Source organism: Dermacentor andersoni, chromosome 11, assembly GCF_023375885.2.
Source record: "Dermacentor andersoni chromosome 11, qqDerAnde1_hic_scaffold, whole genome shotgun sequence".
Lineage (NCBI taxonomy): Eukaryota > Metazoa > Arthropoda > Arachnida > Ixodida > Ixodidae > Dermacentor > Dermacentor andersoni.
Window position 1 is genome coordinate 76576349 of NC_092824.1, and position 24974 is coordinate 76601322.

Here is a 24974-nt window from a genome sequence, read left to right on the forward strand (position 1 = left end):
ACTAAACCAGTCTGTCTTTCATTGTTTCGCCTTGGGGTTTTCTTTTTTTGCCCTTCATTTTGTCAAAAAGAAGAAAAATGCTGAGCACGAACAGGCTTTTCTTAAAAAGGTCAAGAATTCCATATACCGATGATGCGGAAGGTTGAGTTGGAATTTGGCTGTGAACTTTTGTTCAAGTCCCACAGGCATTGGTCTACATGCTTGGTCGCTGTTTCGATGCACGCTATATATTTAGGGTTCTGAACGATGCCAGGTGAATTTTTTTGTTACAACACCTGAATATTTCTACTAAGGTGCCGGATGTTGGTTGCAATCACCGCTATCTGATAAACAGTTTAATTGTGAAACGGGTTAACCAGTCAGTGTTCGGCAAGAACTGATTCCTTGCCAAGTTTTTGCTGCATTTGTATGGAAAATTCGGAGGCCCATATAAGACCATCCAAAATTCTGAGGTTGACGCCACTGATAAGGGGACCTCCGCAATCGTTATCGCTCAACGACGCCGTGCGCCGGCGGTCTCGGTATGGAATGTCAGTCAAGGAACAGGCTGCAACGCAACCTGTGTCGAAGTCCCAGCTTCTAGATCTGAAACTACTTATCAGTTATGAAATAAAGGTCACCTTAGGTATGAAGCAGTCGAAGGTATAATCGTCTCGCGTGACTTTTTCAGCCAGTTATCCGTTTTTTTTTCTCATGTCGCGTTTGCCTCGCTCCACGATTGAGGTCGGCTAAGAGTGTGTGGGGCTAAGGCCCCTTAGAGATGGGGATCATGTTGGGCTGCAACGATGGAAGCTGGTGACGTGGTCCAGCAACGCCGCTGGCGTGAGAGCTCGAAATTGAGTGTGTGACTGGACCATCGGCGATCATTCATCCCTAATACCAGCCATCAATCCGACACCTGAAATCGGTGACAGCCTAAAGATTAAAAAAAAAACTCAGACTACAAAAATTCAGTGGACCTGCCCTTCACATTTGCAAGAGAGTCCAGCCACCTGGAATCCACTCACAAAATTTAACAAATTAAATTATGGGGTTTAACGTGCCAAAACCACTTTCTGATTATGAAGGCCGCTGTAGTGAAGGACTCCGGAAATTTCGACCACCTGGGGTTCTTTAACGTGCACCTAAATTCTAAGTGCACGGGTGTTTTTTGCATTTCGCCCCCATCGAAATGCGGCCGCCGTCACCGGGATTCGATCCCGCGACATCGTGCTCAGGAGCCCAACACCATAGCCACTGAGCAACCACGGCGGGTATTCCACTCACAGCTTAACGACACCGGTCTGGGGTGCTATAACGTGAAGCTTTTCCCGACTTTTCTATTCCATTTCGGCAATCAGCCCTCCACGATTGGCAAAAAAAAAATCTTTTGGGCCACTCTCATTTCGCCTGTCTATCATACGACGTCATGAAACCGTCATAGCTCCCCAAGTGATATGGTGTGCACTCATTATGTGTAATTAGACTGAAGGAGCAAAAATAATTATTTCTGATTCGGGGCCTTTGCGTCATTGGCCCTCTGCTGTTCGCGATGCGGCTATGAGCATGAGCTAACGTGTCTCACATGTGCTCCTTGATTTCTCGGCAAAAGGCCCGGTAATTCACCCCAGCTCATGCAAGTTCTCACACAACGGCATCCGTGAAGTTACTAGGACCATGTGGATACAAAAATTTTATATGGGAAACCATTTTTCTCCAATTTAGGATTTTTTCTACGAGCACTGTGTCGCTGCGAGCTAAGCCTAAAGAAAGCAGGGCCTAGCGGCCGTGCTTAGGCGTGCTCCGGCGGGGCCATCGACCTTGCTGGGGACCTAGGGCGAAGTGCGTCAAGAAAATGGCGTCCGCTATGCGTGTGGAAGTGGAGGATGAAGAAATAATGCCGGAGGAAGTTTCCACGAAGATTGGCTGGCGCGTCGCCGGGGAGAGGAAGACCCAGGAGCGAGAAAGCAAGCAACTCTAACGCCGGTCGACGGGGGGCCGGGGGCTGCCGGGCATCGTCGCCCGCAGTGCAAAAATTTCAACGCCAAGCTACTCAAGGCAGCGGGGATGCCTGTGTTGCCGAGGCAAGATATCAAGATTGTCATGCGTCCGAGCGAAGGTCTGAACCTTGGGGAAGTATCTAGATTCGACATCAGCCGAGCCATCGTCGCAGCTGCGAACGTGAGTGGCAAAGAGGTGACGCAAGATGTTGTCTGCCCGAACAAACGGCAAACCATAGTCGTTATCAGTACGCCTAAACGAGAGAACGCAGACCGCAAGTAAGAAGCCTCACTATCAACGGCATCGCACAAGATTTCCGCGCCTTCGAGTCCGCCCCCCACGGCACCGTTAAGGGCGTCATCAGGGTTGTCCCGATGACGGACACTATTCAAGAAATCAACGACTACATCGTTCAAGAGTATAATCCCACTGCTATGCAAGCCAACCGCATCGGCAAGGCGACAACGGCGCTCATCGCATGCGACGGCGACAAGGTCCCGACTACATCAGATACGGCAACCTGCTGGTCGAGTGTTCGCTGTATCACAAGCAGATCGATATGTACTACCGGTGTGGTCGCCTCGGTCGCCGGATGGACGTTTGTCCTAACCCCGAAGACAAGATATGCCGTGGTTGCGGCATGAAGAATCCCGAAGAAAGCCACGTTTGCAGTAACCCCAAGTGCAGCCTCTGCGGGGGCAACAACCTCCCCGCGGGCAGGAAGTGTACAACGGGATTAAAGACGGCATACGTCGTTCGTAAACGGCGTTCGGAACGTCAGCAACGAGAACAGGTGCAGCAGCAGGGGCAGCAGCGGAGGGTGCCAGCGTGGCAGCAGACAGCGTGGCAGCCGCCGGGTGGGCGTCGCAGCCACTCCCAGGGAAGGCGAGGGAGAAACACGAGCGACACCAGGTCACCGTCAGCAGCTGAGGCTCGCAGGCGCGAATCTCGTTCGAGGTCCATGTCGAAGACCCGGCGGAGCAACGGCGCCGAGAAACAGGTGGGCTGGGCAACGGGGTCTGCCGTCGCTCTCGACAATAACAATTTCCCTTCCCTCCACTCCTCGCGCCCTTCCAAAGACAACGAATGTAGACACTGTTTGGAACTCAAGGATATGATAGAGAGGCAGAACAATCAAATCAATAGCCAAAACAATCATATAAAGCCAACGATGGATTGTAACCAGACGCTCAGTAGAACAAAGAACAGTGATAATGACGTCGGTGCAGGTAAAAGGAAAGTACCCAAGAGAGACACCACCAGCACTGCTCCACCGGCGACGAAGCTGATCACGCCACCAGCGCTTATCACGTCACCGGCGTTGACGCAGACAGTGACGCAAGCTCCATAGACGGAAACGGCAGTTGTTACCATGGAGGAAGAGGAGGCAGAGGCCGCCATTCCTCCGACAATGGAGTCGGTCATGAACATGCTTACGCAAATCTCCAGCCTAGTTTCTCAAATGTGTGCGCAAGTGAACAGTCTAAAAGTAAGAATGGATAATGTGGATGCCAAATGCACCCAACTCTCCCTTAGTCATGACGTCGGATGCAAAAAATGAGCCTCTCACCGTTGCCAAGGTGAAGTCATCACAAATTAATCTACGGGTCAGGCTGCGAGAAGTTGGTTTCGTGCGCAAATCTACCGCTCAAGAAGTAGAAAATGACGAAGACTAAAGGAAAGGAGGAAGAGACTGCGACGGTATTGCGATGGAACTGTAGGAGTATTAGAAACAGATAGGGGAGTTATAACTATACGTTGATAAATTGGACGAGAAACCGGATATAATAGCGTTACAAGAGACCAACGGCCGGGCCAAGCTCACGGGATACATTACGTATACGGACCCTAGCGACAAGGGTACTGTGGTCTTCATCCGCAGCAACATGGTGGCCACACTGCACGTGACCGCTCATCGAGGCTGCGAACATACGCTAATCGAAATTGAGAGCAGAAGAGTGGGGGTTGACAAGAACATTGTCGTCTTGAATGCTTATTGCCGACCGTCCAGCAGGGTCATTGACTTTGAAGGCACCATGTTGGACTGTATTAAAGAAGCAAGAACAAGACCGATTTTAGTGCTAGGAGATTTCAACGCCGCCCACACGATGTGGGTTTACAAATATTCGCCCAAAAGAGGAAACCAATTGGTAAAAGCTATAAAGGATCACGACATGGAGGTGGTTAATGAACCGGGCGTACCGACCAGGACAGGCACTAGCACGGTCAGAGACACCACTCCTGATCTGACGCTAGTTCGGGGGAACCTCGACGTAACTTGGCGTAACACGGGGAGAAATCTTTGCTCGGGTCATGATATAATTTGAGTAACCCTCGGGGAGACCGACATCAAGGCGAAACTGGGTCCAGCCAACATTACAGACTAGGACCGGTTACGTAGAAGCACATACAGTAAAGGCGAGGACGAGGACCAAGACACCAATACGTATGAGGCGTGGGCCAAAAAGCAACGCGAATTTCTACAGAAATTTACGCAGGAGAGTACTATGACCACGCAAATTCCCTTCGTAGACAGCAGGAATAGCCACATGTTGGCGGCAAGGCACAGATGGAAGAGGCAAAGACATAACTTGAAGCTTCGCAGACGTATACACGCGCTCAATAAGCAGGTGACCGAGTATGCGCAAAAACTATGCAGGGAAAATTGCATGAAGGTGTGTGACGAACTGCGAGGCACACTGTCTACGAAGAAGACTTGGAAGCTGTTTCGGTACCTAATAGATTCGTTAAAAAGAAAGAGCGCATGCGCTCGAGACCTCACAAGAACGATCAACTGTTACGACGGGGACGGGCAGAAGCTCATTCGTGAACTCACAAGTAAATGCCTGAAGACCGAGAAGAGCGGTAACCCGACTCACGAGTATGAAGGGAATAGCAACGTCGAGATAGACGAAGCCTTCACCGAACTGGAGCTGGTTGCGGCCATCGACTAAAATAATCAAGGCAGCCCACCGGGAATTGACGGCGTTGCGTACAAGATGCTAAAAAATATGAGCGACAAAAGCCAAGCTGAACTGCTCAACCTCGCCAACGCGTCCTGGGAGAAGGGTTAAAGAAGCGGAAGTGCATTTCATTCCCAAGCCGGGGAAACCACTCCCCGTCGACAATGTGCGCCCCATCTCCCGTACGTCGATTGTGGGGAAAGTGGTCGAGCGTATCGTTTTCAGGATACTACGAGACTTTGGACGTCACTGATCAGATGCCACCGACCATGTACGGATTCCGGAGGCACCTGAGCACGCAAGACGTCTTGATGCAACTACACGAGCTCGTCATCAAGCAAGCGAAGACTCCTACACGAAGAGCTATCCTGGCGCTCGATCTCAAGGGGGCCTTCCATAACGTCACACACGAAAGTATTCTCCGTAACCTGCGCGAAATGGGGTGCGGAAAGCGAACATTGAAATTTGTGCAGGATTTCTTAGGCAATAGAACGGCAACGATCAAAATGGGAGAGAAGTCGAAACCGACAGCCCTGGGAGAGAGGCACCCCGCAAAGATCGGTTCTTTCGCCGCTTCTCTTCAACCTGGCACTCCTCCTTCTCCACGCTTTGCTTCAAGACATAGAGGCCATAGCTCACGCTCTGCATGCAGACGATATCACTGTGTGGACGTCGAGGGTAGGGTCGGAGAGTTGGATGGAGGAGACCCATCAGAGAGTGGCAAAGACCGTGCACGAGTTCGCTAAATCGTGCGGCCTCAGTTGCCCGCCACAGAAGTCAGAGTTACTCGTTATCAAGCCAAGAAGAAAGAAAGGACATCAAGAGAACGTCCGCATCACCATTTATGGGACCCCCATAATGCCAACCACGCAAGCACGTATCCTCGGTGTCATCTTCCAGAACAATGGCAAGGTGGGGGCGCCGATCGACAAAATCAAGGTTTCAACGGAACAAATTTCGAACATGATCAGAAGAGTCACAAACAGACAAAGGGAATTGAAGGAGGACGATGCACTGACGCTCGTCCAGGCCTTCGTGACGTCGCGCATCGTTTACGCGGCGCCGTACCTCAAGTTACTCAAGAAAGACAGCGACCAGTTGAACGTCATTATACGCAAGGCAACCAAGATGGCGCTGGGCATGCCAAAGCATTCTTCGACCGAGAAGCTTCTCGGCATGGCCAAGCACAACGTCGTTGAAGAGTTAATAGAAGCTCATCTGTCTAATCAAAGAGTTCGACTCAGTCAAACATCGGCGGGACGTCACGTTCTTGCAAGTTGGGCTGGCAAGAGGCAGAGCGGAAAGAAACGGGGCCGTTACCCAGGTTATGGGCGCATAATATCGACAGTAAGCCACTGCCTCCAAACATGAGGTAGGATCGTAACGACGGCCGCAGAGCGGCTCGTATAGCTGCCTTGACGGAGGCTTTAGGTCAAATAGTAGAAGAGGAAGAGGGGTCACTCTCTTCGCAGACGCTTCGTTACCCAAGTTTTCAACGAAAGCCACGCTACAGTTCCGAAGGGGGATGTGCCCGTAACCTGCGCCTCCATGAAGACATCTTTTCCGGAGGTGGCAGAAGAGGCCGCGATAGCGCTAAAACTCGCGCAGCCCAAGGTGGGAAAAATTGTCACTGACTCGCAAAAGGCGTTTAACAGCTACAGAAAGGGGTGGGTGTCACTTGCGGCACTAGATATTCTCAAGAGTAAACGCGACGTACCTGAAAGGAAAGTTGAGTTGATATGGACACCGGCTCACTTTGGGCTGGAGGTCAACGAACTTGCCCACCAGTTCGCTCGAGAGATGGAACACCGGGTAGAGGAAAGTGAGCCACAGTCCATAATTAGTTATAGGGACATTACGAACCAGTACAAGACGGAGAGGCGCCGTTACCCCGATTCTCACAAATCGCTTACCAGAGAAAAGCAAGCGATCTACAGGCAGATACAGGCAGGATCCTTCCCACACCCTTACCTTCAAAACAAGATGCACCCGGAAAGGTACGAGAGGGAATGTAATTTCTGCAAAACTCAGTTAGGCGCGCTCCAACACGTCATTTGAGTATGCGATTTCAACAAGGCAATCCCCCCACCTCTTAGCGGCCCCGCTACCCTACCTCATCCCTCATCCACCCTTACCGAGCGATGAGAGACCTTGCTAACCAGCCCGGCCCTGGAAGACCAGCTCGTCCTGATCTCCAGGGACCATGCGGCTAGGGAAGCATATGGGTCCCGTGAAGAGGGAACCACTTCCATCGACGGCGTCTAAGAAGATGTCCAGCTCGGCACAATAAAGTTGTTTCTCTCTTTCTCTCGCCCCCTCTGCTGTTGGTTAGAAGTTCTCGGGCATCGCCCACTTCGCCTGACTGTCACGCAATATCGAAAAAACCGCGAAATCTCACAGCATTCATATGACGTTTGCGCATTAAAGATGCAATAATATGCTGAACAAAGCTGAATTTTCTTCTGAATGGCGCGGGACAGCCCCGTTCAGAAAGAAATAGAAGACGACTGCGAGCCAATCGCTCAGGCACTGGCTACTCACAGCTGCTGGAGAGCATGGCTTTATTTGTGTAATAAAACTGTATTCATGTATGTATTCTTGTATTCCGGTAGGGCGCGTAATGGCAGAACACCTAATGAGGAGGGAAGATAACCGATGGTCATTAAGAGTTACGGAATGGATTCCAATGGAAGGGAAGCGTAGCAGAGGGCGGCAGAAAGTTAGGTGGGCGGACGAGATTAAGAAGTTTGCAGGGACAACATGGCCACAATTAGTACATGACCGGGGTAGTTGGAGAAGTATGGGAGAGGCTTTTGCCCTGAAGTGGGCATAACCAGGCTGATGATGATGATGATGATGATGATTCTGGTAGGGTAATGCTGCAGGCTCTTTGGGGCGTCTTTCGGCCCCGATCAAACACGCATGTTTCCTTCGTTCCAAAGGCAGCCAGCTCATTGAAAGACTTCCCGCGCGCGTCAAGCACCTCCTTCTCGCCCTCTTTTGTCGTGGCAGCGCCGTGCCTTGAGGTCGCTGTGTTAGACTGCGCTGTCTCCGGGAATGGCCCACATTCCTCGGAACTTCGCTCGAAGTGCTTTAATAATGCCATGTTGGTAGCGTGCGACGTTCTGCCGCCCTCGCAACCAGCCCTGATTTGTGCGGTTTTAACATTTCTTCGCCAGAGTACAGATGTCATTTTAACGTAGACTACATGACCTAGAGATTCGCGCGTAAGAAATGCGAAGCACTTTGTCGCAGATCACGGTAAAATCCGCGTTTCTTTCGATAACCCCCGTTGACGGCGTATGCAGAACCTAACGAGCGGCATCTCGTTTAATTGGCGTCGAACAACCGCGGTAGAAGTCGTGCCATCGCGGCCGTACGATAATCTTCACCGTCGTCGTCTTTATTCTCAGGTTACCTGCGCCCAAGCTCGCGTCGCACACCCACAGACATTGCGTGTACTGGTAACTCTATGCAAAACGTGCAAGGATCCTCGGCAGCCGGCTACTGCGATATGTTTCGCGTAACATCACTTCTAGCAGTGCGTGAGATCTGCGAGCTTTTTGTCTTGATCCATTTTGGTGCAGGTACCCTGGAAAATGGTCTGAACGATGACTTACCTAGGGTGTTTTCTACGTCGACCTCGTAGAACGGATCTTCATTCAATAATGCCTGAAAAAGACAAACGATAACGAAAAGTACAATATTGCCGAAAATAAAGGTGTCAGAGCCTTTCAGCACTTTCAATGCATCTCTTCCGCTTGAAACAGGTATATGAATGAGGTCCCGTAACATTTCGTTTCTTTAAGAGTTGTCTCAGAAAGCGGCATGGTTCAGTATAGCTAAAAAGCGCTATTGGATCTTTGCCAGGTCCCGGCGCACAAGCCTTACGATGATTCATGCATGGCATTTGCCTTCCTGTGTAAATAAGACAGAGCTGCGGACAAATTACAACCACCTGGGACTATTATGTCGTGTACGAAAAGCTCGTTATGGTAACGTTTTTTTTCTTCCTTTCTTTTTCTTTTATTATTTTTTTTAAATTCATGGCCAGCCGAATACGGTGATCTCGACCGGAAGTTGAATGCACGACCTTCTTCCAAGCAAATAAATTATTCGATTTGATTTCAGTTGATTCTACTAAGCGATAGCACGCTATAGACGCGGAGAAATAGTGTCTGTTACAACTGTTACAATAGCGTCTGTCGATATTACAATTATATATAGTGCGAGCGTAACATCGCAGATTGCTGCGAAGATATCAGGGTGACTGGACGGGTTGAAAATAATTACTGATTACTCTTGTGCCATTCACGCCTTATAGAGGTCCTCTAGTTTGCCTTGCTGTTCTCCTCGATGAACTAGCAATGCGAGGCACGGTGTATTCCTTTCGTGGAATTAGGAAGACTGTTGTGCTTTAACGAACGATATGTGTTTCATCTGTGTAGGGTAAATACACACTGCGTGAGAAGTTCTTTATAAAATCGTTCCATGGTGTCATGCTGCCATTGTCCGCAATGTTTCCAGGAGTCCTGAATAATTCTACAAGACACCAAGTTAAAATTCTGTGAAAAAATTGGGGCATGTGTAATGCGTGGTGAAACTATCACGCCCCTGGCTTAATTTAAAACGTCGCATATAATTACGGAACCCTCGTGTCTTCCTATTTTCGTACGTTATACCAGGTTTGCTTCTTGTTCTTGCGTTTTGCTCTGTGAACTAAGCATTACCTTGTTTATATTCGCCGAACATAATTGGAACGTTATGGATGTGTAGGCAAAGTTTAAAATGTGGGATTTTTATGCGGCCTTTGCAAGGTGTCACGTATTCATGTGCTTCGGAGAGGTATGAGTGTTTTTTTTTTTGTATACTTAGCACAATATTTACCCAGCTTCCATGAGATAACTGCAAATGCCACCAAACGTCCAATTGATCGAATGTTCCAGGAACACTGTGCCATATTTGCGTGCGAAATTCAATGCGGGTGCACTAAATACAGCTTTTGCGAAAACATTCCTTTGGCAAGTGCTCTAAAGCGTTAAATGGCCATATTGCAATATGCTTTTCAGTGCGCCGAGGGTACAATAAGCGCTGTGAATTATATACTTAGATAAAATAAAAACAATGTTATTTGGTTCACGTACGTAAACGCCAGAGCGTGAAAGTAAATTGCAGATTTTGTTGTAAATCACAAAAATAAAGCGATCCAACGCGTTGTAATAAAATCTCCCAAGAGGCGCTTAATTTAGCGCACTCACCTCGAAAAAAGACAAATGTCACTAAGAACGAGTATAAAGAACGTGTCGGAACTCTATTGGGAAATTACGTACGAAATTAAATGCACATGTATCAAATAGTGTCATTGCAAAAAAAAATCTTTAATGAAGTGCTTGAACATGTAATACGGCCACATTACAGCATATACATTTTTGCCTCACGCCAAGTCCATATTTGACAAAACTGAAATCACTAACTGTGGGTAATGTGTGCACAAACTTTAGTTTGCACATCGTAATGGCGGCCTGAGTAATAAATTTCGCACTCAAGTGCTCCGAAGCGTCTCAGAATTTTCAAAGCGGTGCATAATTTAGCCCGCTGCCGTGGCATCAATACGTGTGCCAGCCAGATCATATTTACGAAACAATGTTTAATTAGTGTGGATATATACAGCCTTTGTAAGATATTCCCTTCGCAAGGGATTGAAAGCGTTAATGACCATATTACTCTTTGGTTCTTCATGTCTTCTGGTTAATTCTCTTTTACGCTCTTATTCGGTAGAAACGACAGATTATTCGTGGGTTACGTGCGGCCAGAGTTCAATGACTTGCGCATTGAAGTGCTCAATAGCCTTGTGACTGTGCTTTACGTGTGGTGCCACATTTAGCATGCAGCCTTGTCATAAATACTAGTGCACGCAAATAACAAGCTTAGCAAAAGTAAGAAAACCATTGCGATAAATCCGTATGCTAAGGTAAATGGGCTTGAATCAAATACAGCCTTTGCAAAATCTTTTCTTAAACAAAAGTAAGCAAGAAAATGTTGCCTACAAATCAGCGCATTGCTCTAAACTTATATGTGATGGCAAAGTGGGGCATTTTAACTTTAGTGTTTGCAAAGAGGTTTGCATTTATAGAATAGTAAGCACTGCAAATTATTATTGAACCCTTGTTTCCTTCTTTTCTTTCCTTCAGTCTTTTCATGCATTATACGCGGTTTGTGGTAACTTTTCCCGGTGTCCTCAGTGAACTAGACTAGGGTCCTCAATTATATCAGCTGAAAGTAAAAGTCAGGTTATGGGTGATATCTAGGCAAAATTCAAAGAGGCGGGCGCAGAAGGGGGTGGGGTTGGGCTGGTGGTGGCTGACTGCGACCTTTGCTATAATTAAATATGCCAAGGCCGCTATGCTTAATGAGTGTTTTACGAGAGGTGCAGAATTCCGCCCGGTTCAATGAGACGTCTATAAGCTCAATGGAGCTCAAATTTTGCGACGATGGGAAGAGGTTGCGGAAGAGGACATACGAGGGAAAAATTCCTAACTTTTCTGCGAAGTAAAGGGTACGTGGATGAATTGCAACCTTTGTAAAAGAGGAAAAAAAAAAGAAGAAAACTCCTTGACGAGTTCTCCAAAGTCATAGCTGCGTGTAAGGTTGTAATCTTATGTGAGCAATATCTTAAAATGGGATATTTATAGGGAATTCCCCATGGCAGACATGGAGCACTTCCGGCGAAATATTTTCTGTTCTCTTTGGAGCAAGACTGTTTGGATGGCAGATCTGGAACAACACACGAGTGTTCCAATGGCATGTTAAGAGCTCTCGCGGAAGCGAGATCACTCCGTGGAGCAAGCAAAACTGCTCTTCAGAAATCGCCGTAGTGGACCGGAACTCTTGGCCAAAGTATTTCCTGGTTCTTCCCAGCGTGCCTCTGGGCCTCTGTTTACGTCATTATCGACGGCTGCAAATGACGCCGCTTTATCGCGCCGTGCGCGTTTGGTCTGGCTGCTTAAGAGCGCGACAGCTCTCGACGTGAAAGTTGAAATTCGATCATTGCAAGGTTGAATTGTACTGCGACTCTGATGCCACCGCTTACCAGTAAGCATTCAAAATCTTGTTTTGCCTTCCTGCTGTGCGACCAAAAATAGTCGGTTAGGTTTAGGACGTCGTTCCCTACCACTCACTGTGCAACTGCACGTGATTTTCAAGGATGCGGTGGTTTGAGGAGAGCGGACTGTTAACTACTAGCATAGCATCCTAGGAGGCTATGCTACAAGGTACTCGTCGTGATACAAACACGAGAACCAAACATTGCTCCGCCCAATTGGTGGGACTGGCCGCCCTCATCATTGGTGCTATCAGAAGGCTAACTGCTGGCGTCGGTTGTGTTATATCTACCTCCACAAGGGCCGTGGAACCGAACGTTGTTGCAATGTAGCCTACTAGGTTACAACTACTACAAACATAGCGTAACTACAGTGGCTGGAGCGTCACCGTGGAGACAAGCGACCGGGAAGAATAGAGCCGGCCCTGGAGTATGCGGTCCCACCCCTCGCGCTTCCTCTGCAGAGCCTCGCCCCCACCGTGCCAGCCGTGCTTTCCGCTTGAGGCTGGCTTCCCTGCGTACAGACGTTCGAGTTCGACAGTGCCCTCTGGCTTCCTAGAATATCAGCACTCGACATTGTGCACGACGGCGTCGTCATCATATGTGTCCCATTCGCGTCGTCTCTCGTCCATCCCTGGGCATGTCATTCCCCCTCTCCCCATGCATTTCATTAGGCTTTTAGTAAGTCGTATCTTCAAATATACCTGTACATGTCGCCTTCCAGAGCGTCTCTTTTACAGACGCTGACAGCCGTATATGCCAAGACACAACGCGGAAGTGAGCAATCTTGTAAAAGCTTTGTCTCTATATTACTTTTATTTTCTGTGTGCTTTTAACGTGATAGCGTTGAGTACCTCGCGTCGCAGAAAATCCGGTGTCGGCGGTGTTGTCCGTCAGGAAGAAAACATCCCGAACCATGCCCCCATAACTACGCAGGCGCTCCGCGTGCCGCAAGAGCTTCACTGAACTAAATGAATTACTCGAAGTAAAATGCGTCAGAAAAATCGCAAAGCACGGATTACAACCAACAAGCATGATAGTGTCGGATTGTCATTTGAATTTACGAGAAAAGAATTTTCCTTAGGAGGATACTCGAGCACAAGCACGTTTTCCAGCGTTTCAACCCTTCATCGAGGGGCGCGCCCTTTCGATTCCTTTCAACAGCATCCAGATGACACTCGTCTCCACGCATCCGCAGCAGCGGTGCAAGGAGGCAAAAGAGGAAAAAACAAAACCTGAAAGCTCGCCTTCGTACATAGCTTTCGCCACCAGCGTTTCCTGGTAAACATTAAGGTTACATGAGCTCCAGAAAAGAAATGGGCATGGGCAGGACATGTGATGAGGAGGGGAGATAACCGATGCTCATTAAGGGTTACGGACTGGATACCAAGGGAAGGGAAGCGTAGCACGGGGCGGTAGAAACTTAGGTGGGCGGATGAGATTAAGAAGCTTGCAGGGACAGCATGGCCGCAATCAGTACATGACCGGGCTAGATTGAGAAGTATGGGAGAGGCCTTTGCGCTGCAGTGGGCGCAACGAGGTAGATGATGATGATGAAGATAATGATGACGACGACGACGACGATGATGATGAGGATTATGATGATGGTGAGCTCCAGTTGCCGGAAAGCATGAGAAGCCATCAGTGATCTTTGAATGGTAACGCGTTTCACTCTTAAAAGTCAAGCCTAAGCCTCCTACAAGAATTTTGTTCTTCTCATTTTTTTTGTACGCTTGCTCGTACCCACCCAGTTTATCACTATAAAACCTAGAGGGAAATCTGACGCCACCGTTTATGCGATTTTTCTTATGGACGCTGTGCTGTCGATCTATGTGTCTGGGAGGCTTGTGTTGGCTGGTGTTGCAAGAGGCTCCATCTAAAACATGGCTATGGCTATACAAATAACGCGTTCCTAAAGTAAAATCTTTATAACATGTTTTCATTCACGCGTAGTACATATTCCAGTGACGTTTACTCACCTACAATGCATAACCAAGCGAAGAAAAGCAAGATCATACAACAAACTGTTCTAAAGCGAGCGCGAATCTTTGCCGTCTGTCCTTCAACTTAAGCTGGCCGCTGATACTTTCTACGTTTCACATAATTGCACATGCAATAACAAGTTCTCATAATTAAACAAAACATGTCTTTGTGTAAGAATAAAGCTAACACAGCAGATCCCGAAGACTGTGCAATGCCGGCCCCACCCGCGGTGGAGGTGAAGCAGGCGTTAAGCACTCCTCATACGTGGGTCGATACCGAAGACAGTGCAATGCCGGCCCGACCCGCGGCTGAGGTATAGCAGACTTTAAGCACTCCCAACACGTCGGCCGACCCCGAAGATTGTGCAATGCCGGCCCGACCCGCGGCTCAGGTATAACAGACTTTAAGCACTCCCAATACGTGGGTCGAAACCGAAGACAGTGCAATGCCGGCCCGACCCGCGGCTGAGGTATAGCAGACTTTAAGCACTCCCAATACGTCGGCCGATCCCGAAGATTGTGCAATGCCGACCCGACCCGCGGTTGAGGTGAAGCAGGCGTTAAGCACTCCCCATACCTGGGTCGATCCCGAAGACAGTGCAATGCCGGCCCGACTCGCGACTGAGGTGTAGCAGGCTTTAAGAACTCCCCATACGTGGGCCGATTCCAAATATAGTGCAATGCCGGCCCGACCTGCAGCTGAGGTATAGCAGACTTTAAGCACTCCCAATACGCAAGGGATGGTGGGTGAGCTCTTTATCCGGTGGCATGCCGCACGCGAGCGTCTTCTTGCTCTGGCGACAGGGCTTGTGGTACAATTGCGGTTTTGGGGACATCTCTCCGCGCCTTAGAGGCGCGCTCGCTCGCGGAATCAGTGGCCCACTCCAAATCTGTTGTTGGCATTCCATATTATTGTAACTGAAACTGTTATTGCAAGAGCTCCACATAAACAGCTCAGCTGAAAATTGGGTTGTGATTCCGGAAGGTCGCACAAATCTGCAGTTAGTTTTTCTTTTTCATTTATTTATTAACCTGTAAAATAACCCCTCTGCAACTTTTGCCTACATACACCCTTATTATTTCTCCACATATGCGCGAAAGTGCTCACACTGCGACTGATATTTTTCGGGGAAATACGTAATAACCAGCATATAACGTTTCTGAGCTCTTGTAGTGGTTTTAATGGCTTGGCCCTAAAACACCTGCATTCGTACACAAGAAACACGATGTAACTAAGCGTGTAATTATTCTTTTTTTCTTGTTCTGAGGCACTTTTCGCTCACTAAAAACAATTTCTAAACGCAAACTCGCTCATTGTTAAAGCGGCATCTGATTTAATGGTAATTAAAGCAAGATAATTCTCACCTGAAATACCGCGTCCGTTTTAGCTCTGATGGCAAGCGTGTATAGGGTGTCTTCCGGCACAGTACGATTAGAGCCCGTATACTCGCCTACTTTGAAACGTGTTTTTCCAGCGTACCATATGGCTTTGTCGCGAAATTCAGCCACAATTCGCCATTGCTGGCCAATTTTACTCGTCCACTGTGCCCCTATTTTTGCATGGCCTCTGAGGAAGAAAGAAAGAAAGCCAAAGTTATAGGGACTATAAAAGATGCACAAATCAAGATTAAATTTCTTTAGTTTCGGTATTTCGCTGCTATACGAACAGATAAAATATTTGCTCAAACCTCTATTTGCGTACTAGAGGAGAAACTTGGGCGTGTCGGTGCTGATTCATGTTTCGGAAATTAGCCGCGCAAAACAGACAAGGTCGTGTTCTTCCTATCCTTCGTCATTGTCTGTTTTGAGCTGTTAATTTCCGAAACGTGATTCTATCTGCGTTGTTTCGCGCTAAGAAGTTAATTACCAGAACAACCCGGCGAAACCCAACTCACGATGAATGTGCACCCACTTTCAGCAGTGTGGCGACATACCCGTATTGCCACCTCCAAAATGCTGCTGGGGGCTCCTGTCTCGCGTTTCTCACTAGGCAGGTTGTGCAACCTAGCGGTGCGGCCACGAAGTACGAGTTTGGCGCGTGCGCAAATATGTATTCACGCTCAATTGTCTCATTGTATATGACGCGGGCTCTATTTCGTCTGTGTATGTCTCTAACGATTTCCCGGCAGCCTGGGCCACTGGGTGGTCCACGGTCTGTTGGGTAGAGCATCAGGCGGCTGGGCTGAGCGAACCAGGTTCGAAACCACCCATCAGGCCAACTTGGGTTACGAAGATGTGACGCTGGGTATATGCTGCTCTTCAATGGACATGTTTTACACACACACACACACACACACACATACACGCACACGCACACACGAACTTGGATCACTGGGCGTGGTCAACTGAGTATGTGCCGCTCTTCCGTGAAACACTTTGGCATTAACTCGGGGCACTCGATATGTGCCGCTGCGTATGTGCTCCTCTTCTATAAACTTAGTAGACGCCAACTTGGGTGGCTCGTCATGTGCCACTTTTCGGTGAACTGCTTCGAGGCTACCTTGGGGTACTCGGTTTCAGTTAGTGGGCATTTGCCATGCTAGAGTGAACTTCGCACCTTGGGACAGTCGGTATGCGCAGCTCGGTATGCACTGCATTTGAATGAAACTCTTTGACGCCAACTTCGGTCACTCGGTATGTGCTACTGGGTATGTGCGGCGCTTCAGTGAACCTGTTTCACGCCAATTTGGGTCCTCTGCGTATGTGCCAATGGGTATGTTGTGCTCTTCAATTAACCTCTTTGACCCTAACTTAGGGCACTGGTTGGGTCGGCCCCTCGGTATGTGTTCTTCAATGAGCCCTTTGACGCCCACATGGTGTCGCTAAGGCTGCGTTCATGGCATGGAATTCACCAAGCCCTTCGACTACTGCTTCGGATTGCAGAAAATGAAGGAAAAAGGGTTTATTTTGCTTAGCTGCATGGCTCCAGTTAAAGAAGCCTATTTAATGCTGGAGCAAGTTAAACGTTGAAGTTCACATCAGCACCCTCTCTCCTATTCACGAAAAGTCTCCGCTTTTATTACCACCGTCTTCCCTAGGTGAGTCGACTAGGGAATCTGAAGACTGTCCAGCAGCAAATCATAATCGTTCACTCTGTTGCGATACCACGCCCATGCTCTCAACAACCCCCAACTCTGAAGAGACAGGTCTGGAATCGGTGGCGAGAAAGCAACCGGTGACACCCAGTTAGTCGTCGTTGCCCCCCTTCTTTTCATACTTTTCTCAGGGTTCTAGGTAATGGTGGTAGTTTTATACGTGGCGAATGTCAATTAACGCCTTTGTGGTGTTGAGACGAAACAATGGGTCACTGAATATGTGCTACTGTGCATGTCCCGCTCTTCTAAGATTATCTGTGAACCGTTACGATTCCAACTTTCTTCACTCAGCATGTGCTACTTTGTTACTCGCTGTATGCTAATGGTTATGTGCCGCTCTGCAGTGACAGCAAACATATTTTAATATTTCTTGGCGCTGCGCGAAATTTAACCCGAATCTTATATATGAATGCAATCATTATGAATATGCAGTAAAGTGGTGGCGTGCAGCAGAAGTACAACACCGGTCTTCCAATTTGAAGGCCTGTTTCGAATCCTTGTCCAGTCCACTAGACTTTTCAAACTAGGAGCGGCGCTTGATGTTGAAAAGAAATACTGAGAGCCAGTGCTGCTATAATAGTACAAGTGCAACCAAATTAGGACGGCACACTAAGCTTAAACGAAGGTGCTCCCTCACTCGAACAAGAATTGGCCTCTCTGCTGCAGTATTCCGCCACTACCACCTTTACCACTCTTTTGATTAAGGCACGTCCCTCGGTTCCCAGCAGCTGCGGAGCACCTGACCAAGGCGGTGGTCAGACCTGCCACGCGGCAGAAGTTGCAATGATCTGGATTCGGGCAGTCCGCCACTGGGAACTGAACCTTGCAACGTTTAACACGTGAAACCTTAGCATGCCTAACTCGACATGCATATGTATATCATATATCCATCCAAGACATACATATCCTTGGCATTGCCTGGGATATCATTCGCCTTGCTGAAATTACAAGAACTGGTGAAGTTAATTCAGTGCTGACTAAACACCACGTCCTCTGCTGCTGATGTCTTCTATATAAGAGAGAATACAGGGTAGGATTTCTAATTAATAATGAATTATGACATAATGAATAATGAATAATGACATATCGTGCAGCTTTGTTAAATTCTACAGCCTAATGACTGGGTAGCTGTCATTGTACCAAAGCTAAATAGGGGATACGCAATCATGGTGGCACTAGCAGACGTTCCAATCTCCATTTATGATGAAGAAGAAATAGAACAGTTTTACGAAGACGTTGAATTACTATTGCAAAAGGTGCAAACTCAATATCCGAGGTCATGGGTGACTACGATGTAAAAGTGTGTGTGGGGAGGGGGGAGAACGCCTGAGGACAAGCAACTAATTGGTATTACAGCATCGATTTTAGGAACACTAGAAGAGTGGTATTGGTATAATTCATGGAAAGGAATATACTGACTCCCAATAATAAATACCTTCTTCACGAAGCACAGAAACAGGAAATACACCTGGAAAAGCGCTAACGCCAAAACAAGCAATAAGATAGATTTCATACTCTCTGCCGATACTAGCACAGTGCAGGGCCATAGATAAGGGAGGCGTAAGATTGCTCTCAATTAGAAGAAAGAAAGAGTAGAATTAGCCAAGAATACGCAAATCAACCCAGACGCCGTACGAGTAAAACCACACTTATTCAGGCTGGTCCTCACAAGCAAATACGCGGCTTCAGAACAGGAAGATGAAGGTAACATGGAGGTAATGGAGGTAATCCTAACTAGGCTGATTTCAGCAAGTGAAATTCAAGTTGGAGGTAGGGCTCTGAGGCAACCAAATAGTAAGCTCTGCCAAGTACCAAAGGACCTTATAAAATAACTACAAACTCTGAAAGTGTCTAACTTTACAATAGGATAGATAGAATCCACGGCACTGTCGAAGCTGATAAACTAGAAGTGAGTGATATTCGAGGTTATAACGTGCAAAACATTCAGGAAGCAATACAAGATGTCCGCAGCATGAACTCGTGCCAGGAAAACTCGACAGACGACAATGCCAGAGGTATGCAGGGAAAAATAAGCAGGGTAATATCAGCAATATTGGTAATATAGTAAAATCTCAAGAGGAATTCGATACTTACGTGTACAGTACCCAGAGCCGCCACGCAAACTTAATTTGAAGCAGGGATCAATTATCATTCTTAGATCATTATTAGAGATGAACTTACAAGGGCCTTCCACTGCGTGTACCGGGGAAAAGCGGCAAAAGGAATAACAGTCCATCTAATCAAAGATGGAGGAGATAATACACTTTAAAGGCTAGCGGCCCCTAACCTACAAAGGGCCGCTGGCTTTTCAGTTCAAGTCGCGTGGCATTGAGTATACTCAGTGCCTGGAAGTGTGCCGATAGCTGGAACAATGCCAGCGTACTAATCCATACGAAGACATACATCAAATAATCCAATTATAGGCCCACTACCTTGCTTTCAGTATTTTATGGAAATTCACCAAGATAATTCCCAATCGAATCATGGCAACACTTGACTTCAATCAACCAAGAGAGCGGGCTGGATACCGGAAGAAATATTTTACAGTCGATCACGACCATGTCATCAAACCGGTAATTGAAAACTCTGCACAGTGCAATAAACCCGGATATACGGCTTTCATAATTTATTAAAAACATTTGATTCAGGGCATATACCAGCAGTCATAGGAATCGAGTTACCAAGGAGTACAGCAGGCATACATCACTATCTAAAGAAATATCTACAAAGACTTACAACTACGTTAATTTTGCACATAGTGAAAGAATAAACAGTTCTTTCAACGACGCCGTCTGTCTGCAGAGCGACCTGACTACAACTCTACTCAGGCTTCCCCCTTTTTCCGGAAACAGCGAGGCTGTTTATTGCTAGGTTCCGGCTTACCTCGTCTCCGTGGACATGAACGAACAATTGTTCATACGTGTACCCATGCCTAAAACACATATGCAGTGGCGGATATCCAGCGGAACATACATCAATGGGCAACACATCCAGTGACCCAAGTTGGCATCACACACGTTCACTGAAAAGCGGCACATGCGGAGTGGTACATAGCCAACCTAGCGGGAAAACGGTTACAGACAAACACAGACAGGCAGACGTGTTTTCATTTCGCGACATATTGGCTGGCGCGGACAATCTGTTTCGTGCGGCCCGTTGGACACGCGCCGGTTCTCGCTAATCTGGAGATCGCGAGAGGCGTCGGTGACGCGTGGGCTCGTTTCACACCAGCTGCCGCAGATAGGCCTCCCAGTTACGCTGGAGCCATCTCGTGGCCATCGTCGCCACACATTTCTCCTCACGCTTTCATCATACCCTCCTCCTCCGCTTTTCTCCTCGCATCTTTTGTCCCCGGCAGCGCTTCGGGTTCGCTCTTTCGTCTTTCGTTGTGCTCGTTCGCTCGGTTACGCCGATGCTCGCCGCTGGAAAGGGCGCCCAAGAGCTGCGCTCGAAAACTGCGCAGATCTTGGAAGCTGTGTAACGAAAGCTGCTGACTTGGCGGGCCTGTTCCTGACATCAGCGCAACATGTGTGTCCAAGTAACAATATTAATGTTGTTTGGACCGCAAGCGGATCCTGAAAGCAGTGTATTCTTGTTCTCTTAACAATTGCAGCCACTCGAGTGTAGTCTGTGGACCAAGGATGCACGTGCGCACCATTCGCCGAAGAGCGGAGGCCGAGGTCATTGTAGTACTGACGTCGAACGAAATTGCGCTAAGTTAACGGGGACGCTGAAAGGCTGGCAAATACGGCATTCCTTCATAAATCCGCGTGTCTTTTCTCACCGAGTGACTTGCCTGTGACATCGCTGAGAATTTCGGGGAGCGGCATTCCTTATGGCAGCTTGTGTTGTTCGTCGGTCCCTCTCATCGCTGGCGCAATGAGTATGGTGTACTTGCTTCCCCTTTCCACGAGCATGTCAAATCGTGAGTGTAGAGCATGTAGGTTAAACGTGTGCGACGCAAGACACAAGGACAAGTGTCAATTCGGCCCATTTATAATAAAACTACAGTTGGCATTTTGCACTTGCGCTTTTCCTTTGTCTGGTTCCCGTGTAACCTTCCAGTTCTACATTTACGATTATCAATCGCCAACTTGTCCAATTAGCCATCCTGCTAAGTATCTCAAAGCCATCGTTTTACTCTATAAAGTTGTTTTCTATCTCTCCAAGGCGGCGCGGTCGCTTTGTGTTAACCTTCTCCTCCTCGACGTCTGTATGACCAACGGACCGGCCTAATATGACATGCACTGTTTCCCTATGAAGTGATCACGGGAAGACGGAGGGTGTTTAAGAGATCTCTGTGTGTAGTTTGTACTCTCCCAGAAATATTTAGCGTGTGCTGTCCTCATGTAAAAGAGCTCCGAGAGCAATGTAGCTGCATGCTACCATGTTATGTAGTACTCGACGTAATGAGTTAGCTGACTATGTTCATACCTAGAAAAAAAAATAGAAACGGTCGCAGCAACCATGCACGGGCCGTTAGCCTCATTCGCCTACGATGCAGCACTTTTCCTCAAATCTGGCTTCAGGTTATGTGAAACACTTGGTACAGAAAAGGATCATTCGAAGTAAATGTTCTGCAGAAACCATCCATGATGACGGCCAGAGTACGCGAACAGCTTTCTGAATCCCCTGAATTATTTCCGAAAGTTGTTTTGACAACGTTTCTTCCCGTTCCTATGCCGTCATTGCTGCATCCCGTAGATGCGGAGCCCGTGTTGCATTTCCAATTTCTGTTCCTATTCTGCCAGCCGTCGCAGCGGCATGCACGGCCACTGCATTACCGACACAGAGGGTTAAAGCTCTCCTGTGACGTCGGCGCCTCTTTGACCAATCAGGGAGCTGCAAAAACACCGCCACCATTCCTTCTATCCCGTTGATCCAAATTATCCCCGCTGGCTCCACCTGCGCGACAGCCCTCTTCTCCACACCTCGCTATACTCTCTCGTTATTCTATCAGAGCGGACAGTCCGCCCGCCGGCATTGGGGAAACGGTGTAAAAATCAAAGAAAGCTATTCGCTTTTGTTTAAAGGTCCCTCGGTTCACCAAGAGCTTCTGCTGGTGTGAAACATTAACGGGCGCTTACGATTGGTCCTTGTTGTAGAGGAAAAGGCGGATTGTGAAGCCCACGAACAACTGGTCTGGCCCAGTCACCACCTTCTCGTCTTTATATTGCGCGTTGTCCTGGACAAAATAGGAACGATACATCAGAACACAAGCATACCACAATATAAGAAGCAATGCCTTGTAATAATAGACAGTTTTAGTACAGCGTACGTTGCGTACGTAACGGCATTGCGTACGCAAGATCGCTACGTCCTGCAAAGTGCGCATGCGCCGAACGCAACACGCACGGTGTGTGAGGCAAACGCGGCATCTGCGTATAAGCATGCATCCGATTCTTGTGTGCGTACGTGGGGAACCATGTGTGCTCCTCTCGTGGTTCTCGTTTGTTCGGGAGTGCACGAGACAAAAGAGTTTGATATGTCGCGCGCCTAGGTGACAAGGCGTCACAGCTAGGCATGCGCCGTGGTAGCGGCGCAAGCGTTATCACTCTGTCCTTGGTTGTGCTTAAAAGCGCCGGCATTCAAGCTGGAACGCGCTTTCATTCCTGTTACATAGAACCGGGCAGTTCGTCCACCGCTGGTAAGTTGACGGCTAAATAAAGCCTTATTGTACTCGCTCCACCGTTGCACTGTCCTTCCGTCAGTCACGACAAGTTTTGCAAAATGACGGCGCTGAAGGCGACCAACGGAAGGCTGTACTTTTTAATGGCCTGCGATTTGGCTTTGCCGCGAGAAGTGAACGCACCGAAGCCATTTCCGGATCCAGCACGGTGGGAATTCATAGCAAAAAATATGAACTTTGTTTTTGAGAAAGTATTCAGTGTACGCTGTTCGCGCGAAAGGCTCGACCTCCTGTTGGCGCAGTTCGTCGCAAATGACCGTGACAGCATCAGAAAGCGAATACTCGGTTTTTATTTTTCTCGATATGATTCCTGCATTGACGGTAATAAAATTAGTCTCTTAAAGACCTAAATATAGTTCGACGTTACGTGAACGAGCCCACATGTAACATAACCTTGGCGAGATCAAGAGCGTCTATAGTTCGACCGATGGCTCGACGTACGGGCGGACGCGGCCAACGCGTTCCCACGCGCCCAGAGTCTAAAAACGCTCGCCCGCTTACGTACGTAAGAATTTCGCAGTACTGAAAGCCCTGACGTGACACGCGCTCCTACGTTCCGCAAAGCGCTTGCGTGCTGCGTACGTATCGTCATGGCGCTGTACTAAAGCTGTCTAGTAATTTAAGTGGAGATGCGTGCCAACACGCACTGACCAATGTTGCCTGTCCAGCGGCTTTGCCGCTGAATTGAGCAATCTTTTGCGCTGCAAAGCTGGAAAGCTTGTTTGTTTATTTGTAAAGCAAAGTTTGTTTATCTATTAGCAGGATTTATTTGGAAACGGTAAATGCTGCATCAGCTACGCGTTGCCCACGCCCGTTGTTCGCAAGATCGGCTCGATGGAGGTCTACGGGGTCTGCGGTGGCATCCATCCTATATACGCCAGATAACAAATGAACACAGAGGACGCGAGACCATACCTGGGTGAAAGAGAAGGCATTTTTCTGTAATATACTACCCTGTAGTTCAGCCTGTTTTCTGGCAGTTATTGTAGTTTGTGACAACCTCTTTTTTTTTTCGTTCAACAATACGTTTCCACGCATCAAAGCCGCACAAAAATGCGCTTAATAATAGTGATATTTTATATATTTTATTTTATAAACGCGAAACCGTCGCACGTGGAAGCTGCGTCGATTCAGCGTCTGTTCCGAGCAAACAAACGCACTGTTAACTCTGCCGGACTACTTGCCGCGGTAACACATGTGCAGCAGCCACGTGCCCGTAGCTTTCCCTTCATAGCTTCACAAGGTTGCCCACCAGTAAAGAGGCTGACTGGCGATCATGTGCTCTTGTTCCCTTTTCAGGTCATTGTTCAGTATCTTTGTCTTCTGCATATAAAACAGAACACACTTTTCCACCCCACTCTTACACTTTCTCTGTTAAGGTCCTCAAGCATTTGTTGTAATTCGTCCCCAGTGTTGCTGAGCAGGACAATGTCATCTGCAAACCGAAGGTTGCTGAGATATTCTCCGTTGACCTTCACTTCTGCGCCTTCCCAGTTTAATAGCTTGAATACTTCTTCATGATTCTATTGCGCTTAGTGTTACACTGACTATTTCAAGTGAAGGACAGGCCGTGGACACACGTACGTACTTAAAATCGTCAGAGTAACATTAAGCGCAGTGTAATCGTGAACGTCCACAAACTAGCCCCCTTCATTGCTTTACTACTTGAATACTTCTTCCAAGCATGCAGCGAGTAGCATTGGAGAGATTGTGTCTCCTTGCCTGACCCCTTTCTTTATAGGTATCTTTCTAGTCTTCTTGTGGATAACCAACCTATCTGTGGAATGTTTGTATTTCCCAAGGTATTCACGTATGCCTTATGTACTCCTTGATTATATAGTGCCTCTAGGAGTGCTGGTGTCTACTGAATCAAGTGTCGTTTCATAATCTGTGAAAGCTATATAGAGAGGTTGATTGTGCTGTGCAGATTTCTCGATTACCTGATTGATGACATGGATGTGATCTATTGTAGTGTATCGTTTCCTGAACCCAGCCTGTTATCTTGGTTGACTGAAGTCAAGCGTTGCCCTTATTCTATTGTAAACTATCTTGGTGAATATATTATGCATTACTGAAAGTAAGCTAATGGGTCTATAAAAACTTTTCAATTCGTTAATATCTCCCACTTTGTGGATTAGTATAATGTTGGCGTCCTTCCAGTTCTCG

At 47.8% G+C, this 24974-nt stretch overlaps 1 protein-coding gene across 5 annotated transcripts in view; it reads right to left on the reverse strand.

Moving 5' to 3' along the window:
* Positions 1–24974, reverse strand: part of LOC129382072 (uncharacterized) — a 60906-nt gene that overhangs the window by 22267 nt on the left and 13665 nt on the right. For 4 of the 5 annotated variants that reach the window (XM_055065428.2, XM_055065431.1, XM_055065429.1 and 1 more), the window contains exons 2-4: positions 22207–22304; positions 15390–15591; positions 8564–8615 (exon numbers count right to left, since the gene is read on the reverse strand). In XM_055065428.2, coding sequence (XP_054921403.1) covers positions 8564–8615; positions 15390–15591; positions 22207–22304 — 352 coding nt within the window. The remainder of the gene's footprint in view (positions 1–8563; positions 8616–15389; positions 15592–22206; positions 22305–24974) is intronic. The other variant, XM_055065430.1, reaches the window with a different exon arrangement.